The 23620-nt window shown below is 41.9% G+C and overlaps 1 protein-coding gene across 1 annotated transcript; it reads left to right on the top strand.

The window, feature by feature from the left end:
• Window positions 1-700: 700 nt before the first annotated feature.
• On the top strand, window positions 701-23594 carry GPR128 (G protein-coupled receptor 128; the record flags this gene model as incomplete). Its single annotated transcript, XM_009583473.1, is given in 19 exon segments — window positions 701-713; window positions 716-777; window positions 780-810; window positions 4661-4768; window positions 9217-9348; window positions 10377-10491; window positions 12824-12986; window positions 13508-13599; window positions 13918-14034; window positions 14119-14234; window positions 15181-15212; window positions 16464-16613; window positions 16737-16747; window positions 17635-17733; window positions 18474-18838; window positions 19766-19847; window positions 20860-21021; window positions 22027-22182; window positions 23347-23594. Coding segments are annotated over 19 exon segments (2254 nt in total), but the record flags the coding sequence as incomplete, so codon positions are not given.
• Between the last annotated feature and the right edge of the window lie 26 nt (window positions 23595-23620).

The following is a 23620-nucleotide window of genomic DNA, read 5'->3' as shown; positions in this document are numbered from 1 at the left end:
GCGCCTGATCTAGGCCAGTCCTAATACAGTCAGCATTTCCAGCTCCTCTCAGCACAAGAGGAACATTGCTGCAGAGGAGAGTCCTCCTTCTCCCCCTTGCACAGCCTCCTCCCTGGGTCCTGCCCGGCCTCCCCGCTGCGCGGCCCGGCGGTTATGGCTGTGCTAGCAAATGAAACGGGGCCACGCAACAGGACTAATCCCTCAGGTGCTAGCACGCTGCCTGGCATGGTTTTGGCCCACGCCAGCCAGCACCTCCCAGACCATGCGCGGGTCTAGCTTGAGGGCCAGAGTCAGTTCCCAGGAGGCAATATATATATATACACACACATATATATATATACGGGGATGCCTTGCTAGGAGGGAAGAGAGATTCGCTGGCATGCTCTGAGCCGTGCTGTGCACTCAAATAACAGGCTCTAGCCCTTATCAGTATAAATGTAGCTGGGTGTCTGAGCTGGGACATTTTCCTATAGCAAGTAGAAGACATGACGTTTAATGCCTTGATAAGTGAAATGTTTTATAGGGTGGAAAATGATAGAAATAATGGTGTGCTACTTCTCCACCAAAACTTTTTTTTTCCTAAGTGGAACAGGAAAGGTTAAAGTTTTAGCAGTAGACAAGTAGTTAACGGTTTATCCATCACAAGGTTATGAATGTATAATACCATCTTATAGCAGAGCAGACAAGTCTGCACCACAACATGCCTTCACTCCACCGGACAGAATATCGGTTGGAATTACCTGTTGTATAGTGACCGTGACCCTTTGGGCACTGTGTATATTTGGCAGCTTGTCCTTGGGTTTAAAACAGGTAAGAAATATGATTCTACCCCATTTGAGCTCTATTTGAGCTCTTCGGGTTCTTTTTCCTTTCCTTAAATATTTAAACATGATTGCTGATAAACATTATTACATCCATGCTGTACACTTCTTAGATGGAAAAGTTCTTCTTAACTGATGTTTAAAGAAGTACCCCAAACTTTGCATTCTGCTGTAAAACAGAATAGGATGGCAAACAATCTCTGGACTATTTTCCTTGCAACATGATTCCTCTGATAGAGCTTTGAGAAATCTCTTGAAATTTTCTCTCTTCCAGTAGAAATCTGATTTTTTTTCAAAAGACAAAAATAAACCTCTAGCTAGTCTAGTAAATTACATTTTAAAGAAGAAATATTTAGCTTTACATATGTTTATATGTTTGCATGCATATTGGCAAAACATGCTGTATAGCAGCTGTTCGTGTTTTCATTACAACTTGCATTATAGAAAAATTTGTTGAAAGAATATCGGAGATATTGGTTTGCATATTCTATACCTGAAAATCAGGTCAATGCACCCTCGTAAGACACTTCTGTGTGCAAACTTGGAGCAGAAAACTGATCAGTGTTTCAGCAAAATACTCACTATATTGACATGATACAAAATTATGCATGGACCCATATTCAGAATTCATAGAAGGAATCAGATACTCCTGGCTGCCTGTCTAGCAGGGAGTCAGATATGACTGGAGACCAAGAAGCCTAGGGAAAAGTTTATATGAGGATACATTAGGCTATATTTACTTCAAGAGATTTATCAGGTGTTTGTAAGGAGGGAACATACCCAAGCGCAAGAAATGGCACCTAAGCGAACAGCAATTATTTAACATACGTCAGTAATAATCTACCTTTGCTAATATATGTCCAGCGCTTTGTTTGACTTGATGGAGCTAAATCCAGATGATATGGGAATAAACTGTCAGTGCAACCTGGGGACACCTCTGCTTAGGCCTAGGATTTACACAACTGCAGGCAAATGAGCTGCTAGAAATCGGACTTAAACTGCAGCTACTTCAGGGATGGAGGATACCTCCATGCCCATCTGATGCATTGCTTGTTGTGCGTAGTGGGAGTGTTTCTTCTTTATTCAAACTTTAACCACAAGTATTAGCATTAACAGTTCCCACGATGTTTGATTAAAAAAATCCCAACAGTTCATAATGACATGGTATTATGCAAGAATCTTTTCGTTTTAGTTTAAAAATATATACGGTCAAAATCAACGTGATTCTTGAGATGATTAATGTCTGCAAAACTTAAAAGCCCAAGACAAATAAAAAGAAGATGTTTTCTGAATTTTAAAATAAAATCAAAAGAACCCCATGATTTTAAGCCAATGCCACAATTACTGGAGCCTGATGAGTTTTACTGCGTGTGGGGTAGACATAACTGCATTAGTCAGCTCAGGAATTCATATTTGTGAAAGACACAGATTTCCCTCTGCAAAAAAAACCCGCTTTAGAATGGTACATGAGCCCTTGAACAGTAGGCTAAGCAAGGTTACCAGGAAGCACTAAATGGAGCCACAATTTTGACTAGCATTAACAGATCCCGCAGGCGTCACGTTGCTGTTACAGAGGGACTCTTCTGTGGAAGGCAAAGGTAAGGCCGATGCGGTTAGCTGGCACGTGCCCTTTGCTGCACGGGCTCCGTGGTAGCTGTGTCTGCACCTTCAGGGGTAAACACTGGACTTTTAACCCCACAGCTTTGTGCTTTTCTGTTTTACTGCTTTCAAAGGAGCGTCAGCCCTGTCTTCCTTTTCACCTTTCCCTTTCCTTACACTCCTTTTGCAGCCGGTGACTAACTGTGCCAAAGCCAGACCCCGACACCCTTGCCCGGCTGTGGAAGTGCCGCCACCACAGCTCCCACCCGAGGCTGCCCCAGCCGCCCCCCTGCCCGGCTCCTCCGCCGGCAGCCCCCGGGAAGTCCCGCCCCCACAGCTCCCCCCCGAGGCTGCCCCAGCCGCCCCCCTGCCCGGCTCCTCCGCAGGCAGCCCACCCTCTGGGCATTTGCTGGGCAGCACCGCTCCCTCCTTGGTTTCAGGATGCTCTGTGCCGGATTACCCTCCTGTGTCACCTTCTGCCTGGCTTCGAGCACGCATTCACCAAGGAAGACAGAAGCTTGGAGCCATGCTGCAGGTTCCCCAGTATTTTGTGGGTTCCCAGGCTCCCAGTCCAAAGCAAGTGGCAGAGCCCCTGTGTCACTCCTCTGCCACATGGCCCCATGCGCCACACACGTGCGTCTGGCAGCTGAGCCAGCGCTGCTGGGCAATGGGGCAACAGCTGCCCAGCCAGGCACCCAGCTCCCCCAGAGACAGCCGTTCTCCGCAGCTGCTTCGCTTGGGCCACCCAGACCTCAATTGCCGGAGGAGTTTTCCTTTCCTTTCTGTAAGATTTCCAACGGAGAGACAATGTGTTTTGAAAAGCTGATGGCTAGCGGAGACATTACCTAGCGACACATAGATGTTATTCCACTGTCATCATAGACATCTGGCTGTAATGTAGCTGAGACGGCCTGAAACACAAGTGCTAAATAGCAACAACATGAGCAAAAGCCGAGCGATGCGTGCCAAGAACAGAATTACCCCCGCCACGTGGCACATCCCCTATAGTTTGCAATAATCTTCCAGTTACATGAATCCCATTAAAGAGTAAGAAGTTAGGCAATCTTTTCAGTTCAGTGAGAACATTAGAAATATACAATAGCACATATGTTCCTGACAGCGCTGTTTACTTTTGAATTTTCTGGCTTTCCTCTATTTGTCAGCGTCTCAAAACACAGGCACTAAATGCCAGATCAAATGGCAGTCCTCAACTCCAGTTTTCTGCGTTATTTCAAGGCATACACTGCACCCAGTGCACAGGTGCACAATTTCCACCATGAACCTTATGGGAAGGGATTCCAACTCCATCCTTCACTTAGGGACCAGGTGAGATTGACTGCGAGGAAGTCTTGGTCCATGGAGATCCCCCAGGTCTTGGATGCATCCTTCAGAGCCTGAGGTCCATCAACCCCTTCCCTGTTGCAACTTCTGCTGCAGAATATCTCTTAGCCATTCAAGATTTGCCAGTCTCTTTTTTTAAGGAACCTTAGCATTTTCAGAGCTTGCCGAACACAGCAAATACCATGGTATATTCAGAAATTTTTAAGATCTGCAATTTCTCTGCTATTGCTTATACCATGCTTTTTTGTGTCCTGAAGCTGCGGCAGCTTGTGCAACGACTACTTCGAACAAATCCCACTATTTCTGCCAAAAGACAGAATAAAAATCAGCACCCGTCCTGGAGTGTGGATAGAGGCTGTGGCTGAGATTGGGGCATGGGTTTTATCTGCTTTATCCTATAACGCCTGTCTTAAATCAGAGTATCTCCGTCTCATTCTTGGATGTGTGACTATCCACATCCTTGTTACCATTCGGGGTCCTTCAGCACTGGGAATCTGTGGCCATGTTTTGCCTTCTTGCTCCTGTGAAATCCTGCAGAAGTAACTTGGGCTTTTCACAGGTTCAACAGCTTGAGCTTTTGGCATCCTGGAGGCCCACACCATCACTCCTGCTCGTCCAGTAGCTGCACAAAACTGTTTCCACCTACATCATGGTGGGAACGCAAATCCACGTTTCAAAGCTTTGACGCCACATTCATGCTATTGGTTTTAGGGGCAAGGAGGGACCAGTGACTGAGTAAATGGGCGAGACTGTGGGTCACATATTTTTTAGTTGAATATTTTTCAGTTGAAGCTTCAAATAAATCATGTTTGTTTCTTTCCTTCATCAAACTAGATAGCTACGTGCTTTTACATATGTATTAATGAATATATATATATCTTGATTCTTTATTCACACAGACACTACAGAATCCATGGTACCTCTGTGCTTCTGCCTCAATGGTGGCATCTGTTGGGATGGAGCCTGCCTGTGCCCAGAGGAGTGGGTGGGATCTCTTTGTGAGATAGGTCAGTACAAGCCAGGCAGCATGGGCAGCTGGCGTCATTTCTGGGAACCCCTCTGTTTTGGGGGGTCCCTGATCTTGCCCCCCTCCCTGAGACCTGCTCAGCAGGGTCAGATCGGCAAGCAGTGACGTGGCTCTTCTTGCTAGGTGAGACCATATCCTTCACCCACTTCTGTCACACTTTCAAATGAGTAATATATCTGGGGAAGACATTACAGGTTTCAACTGTCTGTGGTCTCTTTCTAGCCAATTTGGCCTTTGTTTGAATTCCTCTGTTTGAAGATCATAGTGACTTGAAAGTCTGATTCAGACCTCAGTGGCCAGTATTGCCGTGTCTGGATCTGCCAGTGTCTAAGGGACACCCCCCAGCCCAGCACCCTGCGGGACAATGCCTGTCCTCAGCTCCTGCTGCCACTGGCGCTGGTTCTGGATGAGTCAAATTTCCTACGCCTGGCATAGCACTGGCCTGGCTGACTCCATTTCAGCCCCCTCTGCCGCAGCATGGCATCTCTGCCCTGCTGTAACTGGAGCGGGTGCTCCCAGCCGATGCCGGGAGGGTGCCGGCTCACCGAGCCGCAGCATCTCCAGAGCTGGTAAGATCCCCAGCTCATGCTTTCCAAGCCAACAGCCCACACGTGTGGGGCACGTGTGACACATGGATACGCCGTCATGTGTCAGCTGTGCCTTTGTCAAACGAACTCACATGTTTGGTCAGAAGGATGTCGAAAGATCTGCAGCTTAACCAGGAAAAATATTCTTGGTGAAGCCTGCTAGGTAGATGGAAACTTCAGGTCTGCCATGTCATTTCCCTCATGACAGGATGGGTAGCACATCCAACAGACAATGACAGATTGGATGGGTTCATGATGGACTGGAACATTTGGGCAAAATGCTTCAGAGAAGTTGGCTTAAATAAAATGATCATGGCTGGGATGTCAGCACTGGAAACAAACCATTATGATAACTCTGTAATTCCCTGTGTTCACTCCTCTGGTATTCTGTATTTGATTTGCTGTGAGTTGCCTTAAAGAATAGATTTTAATAACTGTAGCTATTAAAATACATGAGGTAAGAATGTTTGGACAGGCATCATTAACTTGAAATAATAACAAACATTATTGCATTTACAAAACCTGAATTTACTCTGTTTTCCCGAGGAACGTTTATACTGCCCATCTGTCTGCTGTTCCATCTTCTTGGCAACTTTAATTTGCTGACCAGCTGCAACTAAATTCACTAGATGGTTACAGGTCTTAAAGGTCTTGAGATCTTATGAGTTTTGCACATATCACTAGTTGGGTACAGAAGACCAACCCTGTAAATACCTCACTGAGAAAAAGGCAAGGAGACTTATGACGGCAGTGAGGAGGTGGGGGCCACACGGCCAGTTGATCCAGTCTAGCCACTAAGAAGCATAGCTCTAAACTACCCATGACATTTGTCTCCTCTCCACTAGCTAACAAAATAAAGATGTATATTTTATGTATTGGGAATCTAAAGATGGATGTAGGACACAGAGATGGGGGGGGCTGAGGCATGATGGGGCATAAAGAGTGCGGGAACACAGTGCTAAAGATTTTGGGGAAGCTGGAAGGAAATGCAGTTGGATGTTGCGGCTATAGAGGAGGTGATCTGCTTTATTGCTAGCAGGAGAGAGCAGCGCATATAGGGTAGACAACTTTTGTAAACCAATTACTTTTGTTCCAATGGTGATGGAAAATTTCCGCTTGTCTCACATTTCATTCTTTTGTACATTATGTCATGGCTACTTTCCTTCACAGATCATGACAAAGGGCCTGGTTTTCTTCATCAGTGGGGGAAAAAGCACCAAACAATTTTATTTCGGATGGACTCACTTTTGTAAGGGCTGAATAACTAGAAAGATGAAAAATAAAGCTTGAATAGGTACTCGTGTATGAATGCATATGTATTCATGCATGAACATAGCAACTTATTCCTGGCTTTCATTTGTCAGAAGGAAGGCAGGATCACCACAGAAGTATTCAAATCCATGTGTCTAGGCAGGATTCACTCAAGACTGCTGAAAGACCCGGCCGATGTCACTGTGGGGCTGCTATCTGTGACCTACGGTGATCAAGGGAAGCCACAGAGAACTGAAAAAAGGCCAACATTATGCCCACCTTTAAGAAAGGCAAGAAGGGGGACTGGAGGAACCATAAGCCCGTCAGGCTTACCTCAGGCCCTAGAAGTATTATGGAGCATGTCCTCTTGGAGTCTATTTCCATGCATGTGAAAGACAAGAAGATAATCAGGAACAGAATGGATTTACAAAGGGCAAAACCTGACTGCCTTCTGTATGAAATAACTGGCTATGTAGACAACAGAAGAGCAACAGATGTAATATACCTTGATTTTAGAGAAGCCTTTGACACCACCTCCCTCAGCATTCTTGTTTGGTAGGTGAAGATGTACGGGTGGGGTGAATGAACCATTAGCTGGATTGAAAATTAACTCAACAGCCAAGCTCAAAGGGTAGCGATCAGTGATTTGGTTGGAATATTGTAAAAGTAGAGTAATTTGCTGGTTGATACTAGGGCCAGTATCATTTAATGTCTTCATCAAAGACCTGAACGACAACACAGCATGCCCTCTCAGCAAATCTGCAGACAATACTAAACTTGGGGCAGGGCGGAGCTATTGCTGACACAGTTAATGGCAGAGCTTCACTGCAGAAGAGAAACCTGAGGATCATGCCAACAGAAACCTCACAGTGTCCAACAAGGACAAGTGCCGATCTCGTGCCAGGGACATTGGTACAGACCAGAAACTTGCTGGCTGAGGAGCAGCCCTGCTGGAACGTACCTGGGAGTGACGGCAGATGCCAAGTTAAATATGAGCCAACAGCGTGTGTTTATTGCAAGCAAGGCAGAGCAGCTGTGCTATGTGGAGGGAGACAGGTTGACAGACACTATTACCCTCCCCTTCCTGGCACTGGTGGGGCACCACTGGGAAATGCGTTAGTTTTTCCCCCTGCACCCCAGGCCAAAAAGACTGGGAGAAACTGGAGAGGGTCCAGCAGGATGCGGTGAGGACGGTGAGGGGCCTAGTGCAGGTGGCCTGCAGGGAGCATTTGAGGGAGCTGGGCTCGTTCAGTGTGGTGCAGAGGAGGCTGAGGGCAGAGCTAATAGCAGCCTCCAGCTGACTGAGTTGCAAAGACCATTGAATCCAAACTCTTCTCGGTAGCACCAGAAGGTAAAGCAAGGGGCAGGAGTCATAAACTGTAGTTTGAGAGGCTGAGATTGAGCATGAAGAGAAATGTTTTGGTTAGAAAGATAGCGTGTCACAGGAACATGTTTCCCAACGAGGATGTGGAGCCTCTCTTTGGCTTAGATACCCTCCAGAGGTTTCTGCCACCTCACATTTTTGAGACACCTTGCCCTGCTAATCACCTTCTGGCAAGCGAGGTTCAGGTATGGTGCTATAAGGCAGACCTAATCTTTGCAGAGTCATGCGTCTTTATTTGTTCATAACCATTTCTATAGAAGGAAAGTATCATTGCGTCATGGGAAACAGACCCTACAGAAAACAAGACCCATAGAAAGTTACGTGACTTGGCAAGGAAGCCCGTGCCAAAACACGGAGAACACTCCAGGTCTCCGGAGCCCCCCTCAGGACCCCCACCATAAATATGCTTCTTTGACTCAGTCCTGCTAATGGGACACAGTCAGCTGAAATGTGGTCCGAATTAGCAAAAGTTAGCAAAAACAGGATGTTGCAAGTCCTAAGACCAAGCAAAAATTTTCTGTCTCTGTGCTGCAGTATTTTTTTCAAGTGTTTGCAGCATTGCAAGGTAAATTTATGTTAAGTTATAGCGGTACGGTATGACATGAGAATGCAATAGGCTGCCGTACTGGGTCAGGCCACGGGTCCACTGAGCTCGCCATCCTGCCTTTAGACGTAGCCAGTACCAGGTGCTTAGACAAGGTGTGGGGCTTGGGGTGGCCACCCTGTCCCCTTCCAGCAGGCAGTGGGGCAGCGACTTCCTGCGCCAGAAGCCACATCCGACCCATCATGGCTCAGAGTCACCAAAGGACCGTCCCCCATTAATTGTCCAAACCCCATTTGGAGTAAATGTGTATTTTTGCTCCCTGCTGTATTCTGTGGCATTAGGTTACCAAATCTGATTTCTGCCTGGGTAACAAGACTCTGGAAGTGAAGCTTTGTAATCTTTCACAAATTTTCTAGGACCAAGGCAGTGAAAATAGGAGATGGCAAAAAGCATGGGCTTTCAGGGTTTCAGTGACTTCATAAATACCGCTTGTAGCAGCTCAGCAGCTTGGGTTTAGACAAGATTTACCCAATTGCTTCTATTTCCTCTAGTGCAAAAGATTCAATAAGCTTCTATTGTCTCAATACTCTTTTATTTTTGAAAATTGGTTCTTGTACTAAGAATATTTGATCTGGATATATGGGGTTTTTTCTTCTGTGCAGTTAATTTCTGTGAAGCCAGTACTTGCACAGTGAACATTTTTGAAAGTATTATAAAACCCCTCACTTTTGAACAGATTGTAGTGGGTAAATATGGCAACTCCAAAGAAAAATGCAAACCTGATACTGTGAATGGTACATGTTTCTTTCATAGAATCATAGAATCATAGAATCATAGAATCATTAAGGTTGGAAAAGACCTCTAAGATCATCAAGTCCAACCGCTAACCCAACACCACCATGCCCACTAAACCATGTCCCTAAGCGCTTCATCTACACGTCTTTTAAATACCTCCAGGGATGGTGACTCTGCCACTTCCCTGGGCAGCCTGTTCCAAGGCCTGACCACTCTTTCAGTGAAGAAGTTTTTCCTAATGTCCAGTCACTTCCATTCACTTCTACTTCCCAACAGTAAATGTAAGGTTTGTGAAAGATGTCAGATTATTAGAGCAGATGAAAGGTCGGTGTTTGAAGCCAGAACAGCATAGCTCAGGCAGCAGGAGCACAAACCTTTCCACACAGCTTTCTACCCCAAATGCAGAGAATTTAAGGTATGCAGGCCGAGTTGTGTCTATGCCTGTCTGGGATGGGGCTGAGAGTCAGTTAATATCTGCTCCTGAACAGCCTTTTGATAGAAAAATAATCTATTTATATCTTACTATTTAGCATTAGGATCCAGGACGCTTTCCATCAACTGTGGTTCCATGAACTGTCTCAGCTTTCAGAGACCTTGTAGAGGAGTAACTGTTGCATGGCTGCTCCATGTGCCCTTTGCACTTCTTTCACAACATATAAACTATGTTTTTCAGGACATGACAAAAAGTCTGATAGCTCAGTGCTGATGCCTGTACCTCCCATTTAAGAGATGTTTCTGCAGCTCTAGCGTAACTAAACCTATCTGAATTTGGCATGAATAATGTCAGGCACTCTGACAAGATTGTGTATACGAGTATAAAACACATGTTCCAAAGAGAACAATAACTAGTTAGATAATTGATGCTCACTTGTAACACTGAAAGACAAATATTTTACATGCAAACAGAAAATAACACTGGATAGGGTGTCACATGCACCGAACAGTTTTAATTCCCACTGAGGTCATGTGCGTGTGAGTGAGTGCTTCTGTACTAAATGCGTATCTTTCTGCTTTTACAAAATTACAGGTAACACTTCAATAGGATGTGATGTAGCAATCCAGATGTGCTCCAGAGAAGGGAGAACTCCTACTTTAGAGCCTCCCAAAATTCTGAATTGTAATGAAAATCTGGACTCCCTAGCATCACAGGTAATCTTAAATTACTATTTAAACAGCGTCTCAGATTCTGCATCATCCCAAGAAAAAAAAAGTGGTAGGAAATTGAGGCAGAAAACATGTATTTGTTACATTTCTTAAAACTTTGCAGAAAGCAAAATGAATAACCGAAGCCTTTTTCAGTGGCATGCTTGGCATGTGCCTGCTTTGCAAATAAATTTCCAACAGTGATTATTTTATTTTGCTTGGTTTTGCCTGAACACAGCATCCCATTTCATATTTCTTAACTGGCCTGCAATTTCCTCAGTCAGGTTCCCAGTTCACAGCAAACACCTCTGAGTGGAGGTGATGCAGACCCAGGATACCAAATCGGCGAGAAAGTGGAAGGGATTTGGAGAAGACTGGCATGAGGGAATGAAGTGACGCTGACACTAACACGTTAGGAAGGATTAAGGGCAAGGCCTTTCCATTCAGTCCTGTGATCAGCTGAACACGGATGAAACACTTCTGTCCCTCAAGAATTCAAATTCAAACTCTCTCGTATGAATGACAAACTCTTCCTGATAAACTCCGTAAACCCTGAAGCCTTGCTTTAAGGCTTAGCTCTGCCATATCTACCAAACATGGAGAGCTGAACATGACCAAGCACATTTCAGACAGTGACTGCTTCTCTTCTTCTGCTTCTGCGCTTCGTTTCCTTATCACTAGTCCAACCGAAAAAAAAAGAAAAGAAGAAACCAGCTACAGTCCCTTTAAATAAGAGAAGTCCCTTTCATCATGCATTTTTGCTTGACTATTCTACCTTCAACCCAACGCTTCACCTGCCTGGATCCTTTGATGGGAAACCCTTGAGCTCAATATTATATTTTCCCAGTACATAGCCTTTACTAAATGCTTCAAATGTCAGATCTCCTCTAAAGTAACATATAATATTAGTAGTAGCTATTTCTAATGCTAATTAGATGCAACATGAGGTTATTCTGCTGCCATTAATAATTTGGGGTTTTGTTATGCGTTGTGATGTCATGCTGCCACCTAGTGAGCCTGGGGCAGCTCGGGGTGCACGGATGCTAGGAAATAGGAGGAGGTCTTCATGCTAGTGATCCAGAGCCTAGGTTTAAAAGGATTTTATTCCTTTTAAATATAAATATTTACTTTGAGTACAAGGTCATGCTAAAATTCAGAAGAAAGAATAGTGAAAATAGGCATTCACGATGTACTGTTTGTTCATGGTGCATATGCAGATGTTTTCAAGTCAAATATCATCATCTCCAGTAATAATAAATGCAAATTTCCTTCCTCCCCAGGCAACACGTTCACCTTTCTTTCCTACCATTCCAAGCTTTATAAACACTTCAAAGCTACATGATTGAATTAATCCTGATTTTGATGGCTTCCCAACATAAACAATCTGAGAACAATTCTGTTCTTGAAGCTATTCATTTAAGCTATTCATTGACTGGATTAGAAAAGGGATGACTTGATACACTGCTTAGTTGGTCTCCATAGCCTACAAGGAAATTCTCCTGTTGATTAGCAGATTTTCCATCTCTCTAAGTCTTATTGTCACCTAGCTATACCTTCATATTACATACAGTTAATGCCTCATCTTTTTTTGTGTTTAGACTCTTAAGATACTATAGACATTTACGCTCTACCCATTAAGTGCTAACTGACTCAAACTGGACCCAACCAGTGCTTCTAGTGATTCTTACTAGTATCTCCAGCACCAGAATATTTTATTTTTTCTACATTTATTCCAAGTTGACACTATGTACAATGTACTGAAGTGAGGATAATGATGGCTTTTCAAAAAAACCTGTTCTGGTTATTTAAGGAATAGTGAAAGGTGTACAGAAGTTTACAGACTCAGAAGCTCAATGACCTCAAGACAAAGGGGAGGTCCTGCTGCTGTCTACAGCTACCTCGCCGCAAGGTGTAGAGAACGATGGGGCCAGGCTCTTCTTCGAGGTGCGCAGTTTTAGGATGAGCGGCAATGGAGATAAGTGGCAACATGGGAAATTCCAATTAGATAAGAGAAAATTTTTCCCCTTGACGCTGGTCAAACACAAGCAGGTTTCTGAGGGAGGTTGTGGATATGCAAAGTGAGCCCCTGAGCAGCCTGGTCTCAGCCAGCCCTGCTGGGCTAGGGGACCTCCAGGGCTCCCTTCCAACCCAAGCTACTCCAGGAGCCCATGAAATCTTCCCCTGGGGAGAATTTGCAAATGCCGCGTACTTGACATGAACAGAAACAATTTAGACCACCAGTTACTTGTATATTTTGATTTTATGTGAGAATGTTATAAAAGTGGTGACTCTTTTTCCTTTTCTCATTTTCTTTCTGTTGAATGGCGTTTTCCTAACAGTTGAAACTGCGGACTCCAGCAATGTTTTAGCTATTGCAAGTAACACTCAAATCCTCACCTCCATGCCAGACCAACTGACCACACAGAACATCTCTGCTGCTGCGAACATCGCAGTGCAGATTCTGAAAAAGCCAAACATTTCAGAAGACTCTCAGGTGAGATTTATTGAGACTAAAATAAGACTTTTGTGGCTTAATATTTGGGATACCAATTCTGTCCCCCCTCTACCAGCGGAAGGAACACTCTCCTTCCTCATAACTGTACATAACACCACAACCAAATACATTCATTTTGCCATTTAGCAGAGTTATCTAAGTGGCCTTGAGTGCATACTTGTGGAATCACTGCTGGGTCAGTTCTCAGAGCTGAGTGTAAATTTGTTTCTTATCAGCTGTTTAGACTGGCATATATCTGAAATTCTAAAACGAGCATCATTTGATGTTTAAGTTAATAATTTAATCCTTACTGTCTAAATTAATAGAAGTGTGGTATTTATGAACCCATTGGCGCAAAGCTTGTGTCCTCTCGCATGACATCCTGTACTTTGTTTACTCTGTTGTGTGTATTTTCAAGCAATGCTTATTAAGTGTTCTTACTTTGCCCATCCACTATGTAGCACATGGGGTGATTTATTTCAATTGCATTTGAATACTGCCTTTTTTTCTGCTTGTCTCAGGCATCTGTGGCAGTAATGGCTACAGTGAATCAACTCTTGGATGCCAACGAAACAGAATTCAACCACAATGATCTTGTCAATGTTACAACAAGGTAACTTCAGCTTTTGCCATTTTTTTTTAGATGTAGTAAACTGCATTTTCCCTTCTGTTTCAGGATGAAAGTGGTTCATGGACAAGTCAAAACATTTTTAGTGTTCAACTCCACTATGCAATTTCATAGATTCAGTAGATTTATACCAACATAAACAATTTGGGCTGGATTTTTCTGCTTTGGAGAAAGGATGAGGATAGGGAATGAGGAGCAGTTCCCGCTGGAGAACCAAATCAGAAAGGAAGCTCAGAAACTGAACCTATAGCCATATATTAACAAATAATGGTAACTTTTATCCCACTCATTATTTCAATGCAGCCTCATGAAAACAATGGAGGAATTTTCTTTGACTGGCAACATCTCGCAGCCCAACATTGCAATTCAGTCTGCTCCACTGAAATTAAGCTCCTCTACGATTCTGTTTTTGGCACAGAGAGGGAAGTCTCTGTGTGTTGTTGGATTTACCTGGACAAGGCGCTATGTACCATAAATCCTAATGCATCCACTGCTAATTTTTGCAGATACAGCACTGGGATATTATCAGTCAACAAAACTAGAAATATAGGAAAATGTCCCTGGGCTTACTGGTGACCTCAGTACTGAAGTTCAGATACTGTTCAACATTATAAATAACAGTAAGTTCCTTTTCCTACTGAAAACTGCGCCTGGGAAAATTTTGAATGAATATTCACTAAAAATCTCCTTTAGAAAAAAAAACAACTTAGCCAATATAAACAACTACATGTTGGGTTTTATGCTTGCTGGTGACATTCGGTGGTACAAGAAATGCAGATGTCAAATGACCTGGATATTCTTATTTATACATTAATGCACATGTACATGTAATGGCCAGAATGCTTTCGGTGTTTGGGACTTTTTCATTTGTTTTGTTGTCTAAAATTGAGAATGTAATGAATCTTTGTCCATACCTCTACAGACATCAAGATCAAGAGCTAGTACATACGTACCTTGCCTGAAATCCAAAGATACCAACTGTTTCAACTAAAATTACTGCTACTGTCAGGTGTCAGCCAGGACATACACATCCTCACACCTACATATTGGAATAGTCTTTAATGGCACGGTCACATGGGATTTTTCCAGATGTCTGTTATTTACACTCTGCAGTGCTCGGAGGAGAAATTGGTGTCACCCAGGAGAAAAGAAAAAAAAAAAAGCTTGTAATTCCTCTGCTTCATTTGCTGCAGAAGCTGGTGGGTGTGGAGGAGCTGAGCTTTGAACATGTACATTTCTATGACATGCTAAAAATCACAAGAGTTTCAGACTGGGCACCTGAAATCAGCAGACTTGTCCTCAGTCTCTCTGTATAGTGACAGTAACATTAAGACATCACAGCACAAGAGTATAATGAAGGTGAAATTTGTGGAGCGCTTAGACATCATAATGCTGAACATCGTTCGTATACAAGCCCACAGGGAAATGAATAATTCAGTCCTCTCACCAGGATTAGAAAAGACTCGAAAAGATAAATCAGGTAGCCCCACACACCCAGCAGTGACAATAAAAAAACCACTGAATAGCTCATTAACTGGTCACTGTCCTTTCTGTTCACTGTTTCAGACAACAATCCTGTGGAAAAACAGTGTGATCATGTAATTAAAGCCTTTATCATAATGCCGTTTTTGCAAGCAAAACTGTATTCCATAAAAAGTTACAGGTATACCAGTGTGGATTTGTCCTAGGGCTGATTAGTCCTAAATCAAGAATGAAAAAGCCAGGTCCCTGGAGGACAATTTTTCTTTCCAGAAGACTATCAAAATTTTTGAAAACAAGAAAAAGTCAACATGACTGGCATAGCTCAACACCTACCAATGTGGGGAGTGTTCATTTTTCATACTATCTTTAAACTCCTGCTTCCAGTTAAAATCATTGTGTGTTTTGTTTTGACTTCCTCCCCCAGGAACTGATTCCAGATATTACTGCTTTCTTGCAGGGAATGCTCTATGTGAGTGCCCATTTGCCCAAATAACTGAATTTTTAGATCATATAGATAATATTCATGTTTAGCATGGTTTCTCCAGAAAACAGTAGTTGGCTGCTTCTTACAATATTCAACAAAGGTTTTACGCTCAAACACATGCATACGATAGATCGGTAACCATCATCATGGACCCACACAGTTAAGTGATCTGGGAAACACGTGTCATTTCTAAGGAAATCACTGAGACAAACTTATAATTGATTTTTTTACTCCTACTTTTATTCCTCATCTTTAATTGAACTACGTAGTACTGTGAATAGTTGCTTTCACTACTTATTTGCACTTTGAGATGTCTGTGGCTTATTAAAAAGCCGTTCTAATTGCTGTACCCTGCAGAAGTATGTTGCCCGAAAATGACTGCATGCAGTTTAACATACGACTGCACAAGCACCGCTGTGCTGCAGGAGGGGAGGGGGTGGTTCACGGCATTTATCGTTGTTTGCTTCCTGTTACAGTGTGGATTCAGCTCCGGTTGGCAGTAATTTAATGCTACTAATATCTGAAAGCTGCTGTTTGGCTTACGCAGAATTCATCTGGCAGTTGTTTAATGCCTAGTCAATAAAGCTGCTGTTTGGCTTACGCAGAATTCATTTGGCAGCACCTAAACCGTAATTACCTGAATAATTCACAGAAATGGGTAATTTCACTGGCAATCTTGACTGAGAAAGGCACATAAAGTAAGTTCAAATTCCCAAATTATGCTGTTATGATATTGTTCATAAGGTTTACTGGAAACCCCGTAAATCCCTTAGTAACTGTCAGCTCCCCTTTCAGAGGATAATTGTCAGTACACACCGTTTGCTGGTGCGTATCGCTTTCTGTTTCTGTAGCCACTTTTTCTCCTTGCAATCTCAATCCATAGCACAACACATCCGAACTGCAGCTGTGTGATCTCGCCTGTGTCTTTTGGGACTATACTGTCAATGACTGGAGCACCGCCGGCTGTGCAAAAGGAAGAGACCAGTTCTTGAGATGCGGGTGTAATCACACTACTAATTTTTCTGTCCTGATGGTAGGGTGTTGTACTTTCTTGAATGTGAAGAGTTTGGGGTTTTTTTCATTTGTTTGGTTGTTTTCAACTGTAAGACCAGCATGCCAATGTAAGGGTGTAGACGTGCTGAGCTAGAAGGCAGAGAAGTTTAAGATGTCGCCACGTACTTGCTTCTGACCCGTGTCAGAGCCGGCAAACCAGGACATGTGAGTTGTCCCCAGGCTGCTGGAAAGCCAAAAGTTTTGGCGAGTCCTGGCTTCCTCTGACACAAATTGTGGCTGCACCCACCTGCCTTTGCACCCCAGCAGCAGGGAAGTGCTGGCGCAATTCATTCCCCTTGCTTAGCTGTGGTAGCCTCCAGCTCTGCACCTCCATTGCTGCAGCTGGTTGCTAAATAAGTGTATGTCTAAATGCTAAAGTGCCCCAAGACAAACAGAAGAGTAGCTTGGGATCTGTCTTAGCTGTGGCACTTCCTTCGCTTGGGTAAATAAAGTACTTAGCATTAACTACTTCCTTTGCTTATATGTTTATAAAAAGCAATCACTCTGTAAATATTAAGCCTGCTACCATTAAGTTTTATATATTGCCCTCTTGTACTAGCAAGCCTATTTAGGAACGACTGTCTCTCTGACACTTGTTATTCTTTCAGTATTTGTTTCAGCTTCTCTAAACAAAACACTCCCTGGGTAAAATCACGTATCTCTGGTCATTGACTTCAGGAGTGCCAGGATTTCAGAGTTGCTTTTTATTCTGTCTTCCTAGAACAGCATTTCCATATTTGTAACATTTACTTATTTCTGTATTTTCCTTTATCTTATGCATGGCCTTACTGCATAAAATGACTATATTTTAAGAGAAGATTCCCATCCATTTACGCAAAGACAACAGTATTTTCTGTTTCACTGAATACGTTTACATTTACTTGCTGCTATACCCTGGTATTACCAGTTACTAATATGCCTGCTACGTTGCTGTCTTCATTTAAGGCTAGTCATTTCAGCCCAATGTCTTACGGCTTAGACTTTTAGCATTCATGTAGAAGCATATATATCACTCCTCAGGCCCTCGTCTTGCTAACCTATTTAAATGTTACTCTGCTTTCTGTTGCCTATTTGATAGTTTCTATACTCTATTGCCTTCTGTTTATAAAATGTCTGTAGAGAACAGATGATTTCAAAGCACCATGATTATACAGCAATGTAGGTTATGTACACTGCTTGTGCTACAGTTTTATTGTGAGTGACTTAATTCAAATACAGTTGCAGCAAACTTGCCTGATGGACATGCCTGTGATTATCGGTGTCATGTGATTCACCCTTGAACGAGGAGCAAAGTCATGCCAACAGAGTTGCCATTATTGTAGATGAATGCACGTTTCTCATCCTGCTTGCACTAATGTAGATTTGGAGCAATTCCATGAAGGTCAATGTATTAAGATTGTAGGAGCTTCCAGACTCTGCCTTTCAAACGCATTTATAAGACAGCGTTTGGAAGTGGAGGTTTATTATTCTCTTGTACCTTGAAGAGTGTTTAGAAATACTTGTCTTAAGCTATTCCACCTCTTAACATTGAAGAAAAGGATTTTAGAAAGAGCAGAGTGGAAAAAAGAAAATGCATCCCAACTGCTGTTGGAAAGGGTCCAGTCCTAAAAGGTGTTGGTTTTCTGTTCTAGTTGAAATCAGACAAAACTGATGGATTTGGTAAGTTGTCTGAGAGTAATGATGGTGTGGAATTCTGCAAACAAGTTATTGCTTTGTTTTCTGTCTGTATTAAAGACTGCACACTCTAGCTTGCTTTTAATGTCAATGGAAATGAGGAAATATTTTACAATTTTTCTTATTTTGCTCTACTTTTTTCTCCTAAATGTATTCCTACCAATAGGAAAACTTGAACGTCATCTGTAACATGGATGTGAGTGAGTCTCTGTTTCTCTATGCCCATTTTTAACATTATCTTCATCTCTGGAATTGAAAACCAAAATGCCAGGAATCACAGCAGCAGTATCACCAGGTACTACCAGCAACACCTTCCTTATGATACCGCCGGTAACACCTTTCTCATACCTGACATGGTAGATCCTCCCCCAGACCCCTCGTGTACAGTCGTGGCTGTCCTACTGCACTATTTTTTGTTGGTGACATTTATGTGGACAGCACTCAATTCTGCACAGTTGTACTTACTGCTGCTTAGAGCCATGAAGCCCCTGCCTGGACACTTCCTCGTAACCACCTCAGTAATTGGATGGGGCAAGATTTAAAGTCGTATCTATGGCAACCCTTACCAAAGTATCAGTACATAGTACATTCAGGGAGAGTTGTAAAGATAGTAGATTGGTAGAGAGCAATTATAATCGGTATCTCTCTGGTTTACTGCAACATGATTTAACAAATAATCTCCTGTTACTGCTCACGCTACTGGTATAAACTGAGCTTGTTTTCATTGTTTATCGGCACTGAAACTGATAGCTTGTTCACCAGCACAGCAACATAGGTCTGTTGCATGCAGGAGAAATTTTCACGTCATCAAAGCATTCAACAACCTCTTTCTGCCAACTAAGTAAAAAATCTTTCAGATACGGTGATTGCATATATGGACTCAAATTCTTCATTTAGATATCTCTGAGATTCCTTATGGCCTCAGCCAGAGCCTTGCATGCATCCAAAAGCAAGGACTGACTGACATTATTTGTTACATATCATTTATTAATAAGCAAAGAGCGCATTCTTAAGACAGTACAGCAGTTAGCGGCAATCCTGCAAGCTGAAAGGGAACTACTTGGAAGACTGAAGAATGCAGACAGGTGCCCACTAAGTAAAGCAAAAATCTCAGCCTCCTTCAAGGAACTCTTCAAATACAGTATACAATGATACCTGCCCTTTCCATGTTGTGGATTCAGGTTGTGTGGTGTGTTGTTTCCAATGGCATCTACCAAGCAGTTTTAGATCCTGATTGTTTTATTATTATGTTTTGCATTTGGGTGGAGGTAGAGGCAATTCCTCTAAAACTTTCAGAATTTGGACTGCACATGCAAGCCAGAAAATGTTCAAGGCAGATGAAACAGAGCTCTTAAAATCTATGGATTTTAGGAGGCAAGAAGCTATTTGTACGGAAGGGAAATAAGGTATGCCTATGCAACCAAACAATAAATTGCTAATGTCTCTCCTATTAATTAGGAATCCCTGCTGTAGTAGCTGCAATAACACTTGGAGCTACTTAAAGAGAAGGAAGAGCTTTAAACTACTGGCAGGAAGAATTGTAAGTTCATGTATTATTACAATACTTGCTATCCCACACCTTTTGTGATGGCTTATTATTAATACAATTCTAGATTTATTGTTGGTATACTGTTTTGTGTATCTAAGTACTTAAAAGAAAACAAAACTCTTCACTCAAGCTAAACATTCACTGTAAGGAATTGCAGTTTCTTCTCACTTCGGACTTAGGGTACTGGATCCACATCTGCTTTGAATCCTCCTGCAAGATCCCCTGTGCTTTTAAATGGAAGCTGTAGACACTCTTAGCCTAACTGAAATTCAAGACCTTCATTTAAGTGCATAACTACATTTCAGTACCCAAACTTAATCCTCCCATTTATTTAAAATCTTTCTGGCCGACATAACTATATCCCTATTTATCCTATGTTTTTGGTATTTGCATTCACTTCAGTGCCCACATACCAAAACAGGCTATCAGTCAGGCTTACAGTGTACCTTGGTGATAGTGGATAATACAGAACAAAGGTAGACTTCTTTCGGAAATGTAAACACAAACTCCCTTCTACATGGTGGCTGTCTCATGATACTCATTTAAGGAGTGTTGACTTCCAACTTGAGATTATTTTGCAATGAAAAAAAGAGGTAAATAGTATTGCAGGATAACCCTTTCCTCCTGAAGTTGCCCCGTTTTTGTTTCAACCTTCGTCCATTAGGTCTCCCCTATTACTCTTTAGCTCTATTATAATATATACTCTGAAGATAAACTTGCATAAGATGGCCAGATATCTATTTGGTCAGTTATATTGCACCTTATTATATGTCTCTATGCAGTTTGTTTGATAAATCATTTTGAATTTCCCAGAGAAAGAGAAGCATGACTGAAAGCCCTCAGTTCTCAAGGAATGGTTGCCTTTCAGAGATAGGTTAACATGACCTAGAAAGCCCTATGAGGTCTTTCAGGATGAAAAGTGGAATATTATTTTGGGGTTTTTTTGTATTCTGCATAATGTGTCTAACAAATCTTTTGAAATGGCCTCTCTTTACATTAAAAGTTGCTGGCTTGCAGCAGTAGATCAAAATCATCATTTCAGCATGCAAAAGCCCATGTTGTGGTCATTCCTTTTGCCAGTAGCATTCATACTCCTGTTCAACATTATCACCTTCAACAAGATCACAGTCTCTGTGATATGGAAAAAGAACAAGAATTTGACAAGGTGAGCCAGCATAGGACTCCTCAGATGTTTCAGCAAATGTATTCCTTGGTCTCTTGTCACCAGCTCAGACTTTCTTGTCACAAACACAGATTTTTGACAAAATCTTTTGCTTTAAAGAAATGTATACTTAAAGCAGTCAGAAAATGAATTCCATCATTGCAATGGGTCAGACTTTGCTCAAGTGTGTATCAATGAACACACTTCAGGCTTTTGCCCCCTTTTTTTTGGTTGCAGTGTCACTCAACAATGAAGGTTATCCCTGATTTAAATCAATATAAGTGAAAGGAGAGCTGCTTTTTGGTCCAGCCAAATGAGAATTATGAATTTCTCAGCACATCTGAATGTCAGGCCAGTTCTCTAGCAGCTTCGAAGCAGATTTACTTCCTCATTTTACGTCAACACTCCATATGTTGTCACAAGCTGCGTGTCACAAACTCTGCAGTGTACATTTTATCATTTAAAAGGGAATTGCTTTAATTTTTATTACTCCCACAGAATTGATCTGTTCAATAAAACTTTGCACCATTTCTTCATTCCTTTTATGTACAATTTTCACGGTTGGCACAAACTAAAATACCTTATCTCTGACTCCTCTCAGGCTTGAGAGAAATTGAATATCCAAACTTCACTGGCAGCTCATTCTTATATTGAAAATTGAGCGTATTTGGATTGAAGTTATAAGCACTCTAAAAAGCTCATAATAGCTAATGTATTAATTTTCAATGCTTCTTGTTGCCTTGGTAAACCTCACTTTTTTGTTAAAGAAAGATATATCCAAGCTACATATTCCAAACACAGATTATTCTGATAAGCTTGGATAGATTTCTTTTTCTGGATTTCTTCTCCAGATGATACCTCAAACATATGTAGGGAGGTGTGTGTTCTCAATTCATCTGAATAACACATCTTTGCACTATAGCCCTGAATAAATAAAATAGTTTAAAACTCAAAAGATATTAAATCGTATAGTGAAAGATTTAATAACTTTTTGGAGTGTTTTTCTAGGAATAAAAAGGATTAATTTATGAAAAAGATGATTGGCACTATCTCTATAGTTGTAGTCCTCGGAATCACCTGGATTATAGGCTACCTCATGTTAATAAGTCATGAAGAAACAAGTCTGGGTTTCAGCTATCTGTTCTGCATTTTGAATGCTGGCCAGGTAAAGTATTTAGCAATTCTGAGACTAATAATTGAGATAATGGAAAAAAAGATGTCGAATTTATTTGGTACAGTCTGGGAACTTGCTGGAAAGCAGTAACAGGGATTCGGAATTTTTTCTCAGAAAGGGATACTATCCTTCTTGTCTGTCACTCATAACACTTTTCCCATTGTGCAACTCAATGTGGGATTTTATTTCAAGGCCACCACTGAAAAGACCTTCCTGTCTGAGCAGCTTCTCTTATACCAAATCATATATAAAATTATATTCAGAGTGAATATCAGGAAAAAACTTCCACATTAGCTATGGGAGAGTCTCAGGGAAGTAACTAGAGCTTCATGGCTTTACAACGATCCTGGACAAAAGCCTATAGGAAAGCACCTGCCTCTTTTTCTCCCGTGACCCTGCTGGATTCTTGGCTTTATATTCATATAAGGCATATGAAGTACTTGAAGTAATGGATCCTTCAGTATTACACCACTGTATATTTTCTACAAAACAGCTAATTGGACATACGTGAAAATCCCCTTATCCCTAAATATTAAGTTGTTTACTATCAGTTTGATGAACTGAAAACCGAGGCCTGTAGATCAGTGGGGATCAGATCTACAAACTCTCCGTGCAAAAAGTCCTGAAATGATTATTACTATACTGATGGATGGATTATACCCATGATTTAAAACTGAAATCATGAACAGAGATAGAACACAGGTCCACCTATTTAAAACCATGAGCCCTTTTTCTTTTTTTAACCCAGGATGCTCCTGATCAATGCTTGAAATGAGAATTTAGAAGGACTGGTATAGAAATTTCAAAGTGTGTGTCTGCTTGAATTGCTGATAGGGCACACCAGCCACATTTAATGCTTACGGCATGCTCAAGCAGGTCTTACCTTCATCCTATGCAGCAGAGGGTGATCATACGATTGTGAGACCTGCTAGCTAATCCATTACAACGTGCAAATGAGGCGACTATAGCTGCAAATCCATAGTTACATGGAATAATTTTCCTATTGAAAGTACTTCTTGTATTTCAAGGCATTAATGTCATTGTTACAGCTACTGAAAATTGTTTTGTGGTTGTTTTTCAACTCAGATAATATTGACTAATCTTTTCTGGTTTTATCAGCAAAATATTAACCCTATACTTTCATTTACTCTACTGGGACTTCAGATTTGTATTCTGTACACTTTCAGATCACCAATCTTCAAGAAAAAAGTTTCTGAAGTGTTTCCTGTTTTGGGGGTGCCAGAGGTACCACTGTACCTGCATTCAAAAACTTAGCATGTTTCAAAATCACAGCCTGAAAAACATTCACAGGAAACGTTCAGATCAACCCAGACTTTTTCAGAGAATATTTCCTTGTCTACCTTCCCTAACTGGAGTGAGAAACCTGTAAATACATATTCAGGTATTTATACATATTAAATATATATT

The sequence above is a fragment of the Fulmarus glacialis genome, unplaced genomic scaffold, assembly GCF_000690835.1.
Source record: "Fulmarus glacialis isolate BGI_N327 unplaced genomic scaffold, ASM69083v1 scaffold41508, whole genome shotgun sequence".
Lineage (NCBI taxonomy): Eukaryota > Metazoa > Chordata > Aves > Procellariiformes > Procellariidae > Fulmarus > Fulmarus glacialis.
Note: the sequence above shows the minus strand (reverse complement) of the source record. Positions and strands in the feature narration are given on the sequence as shown.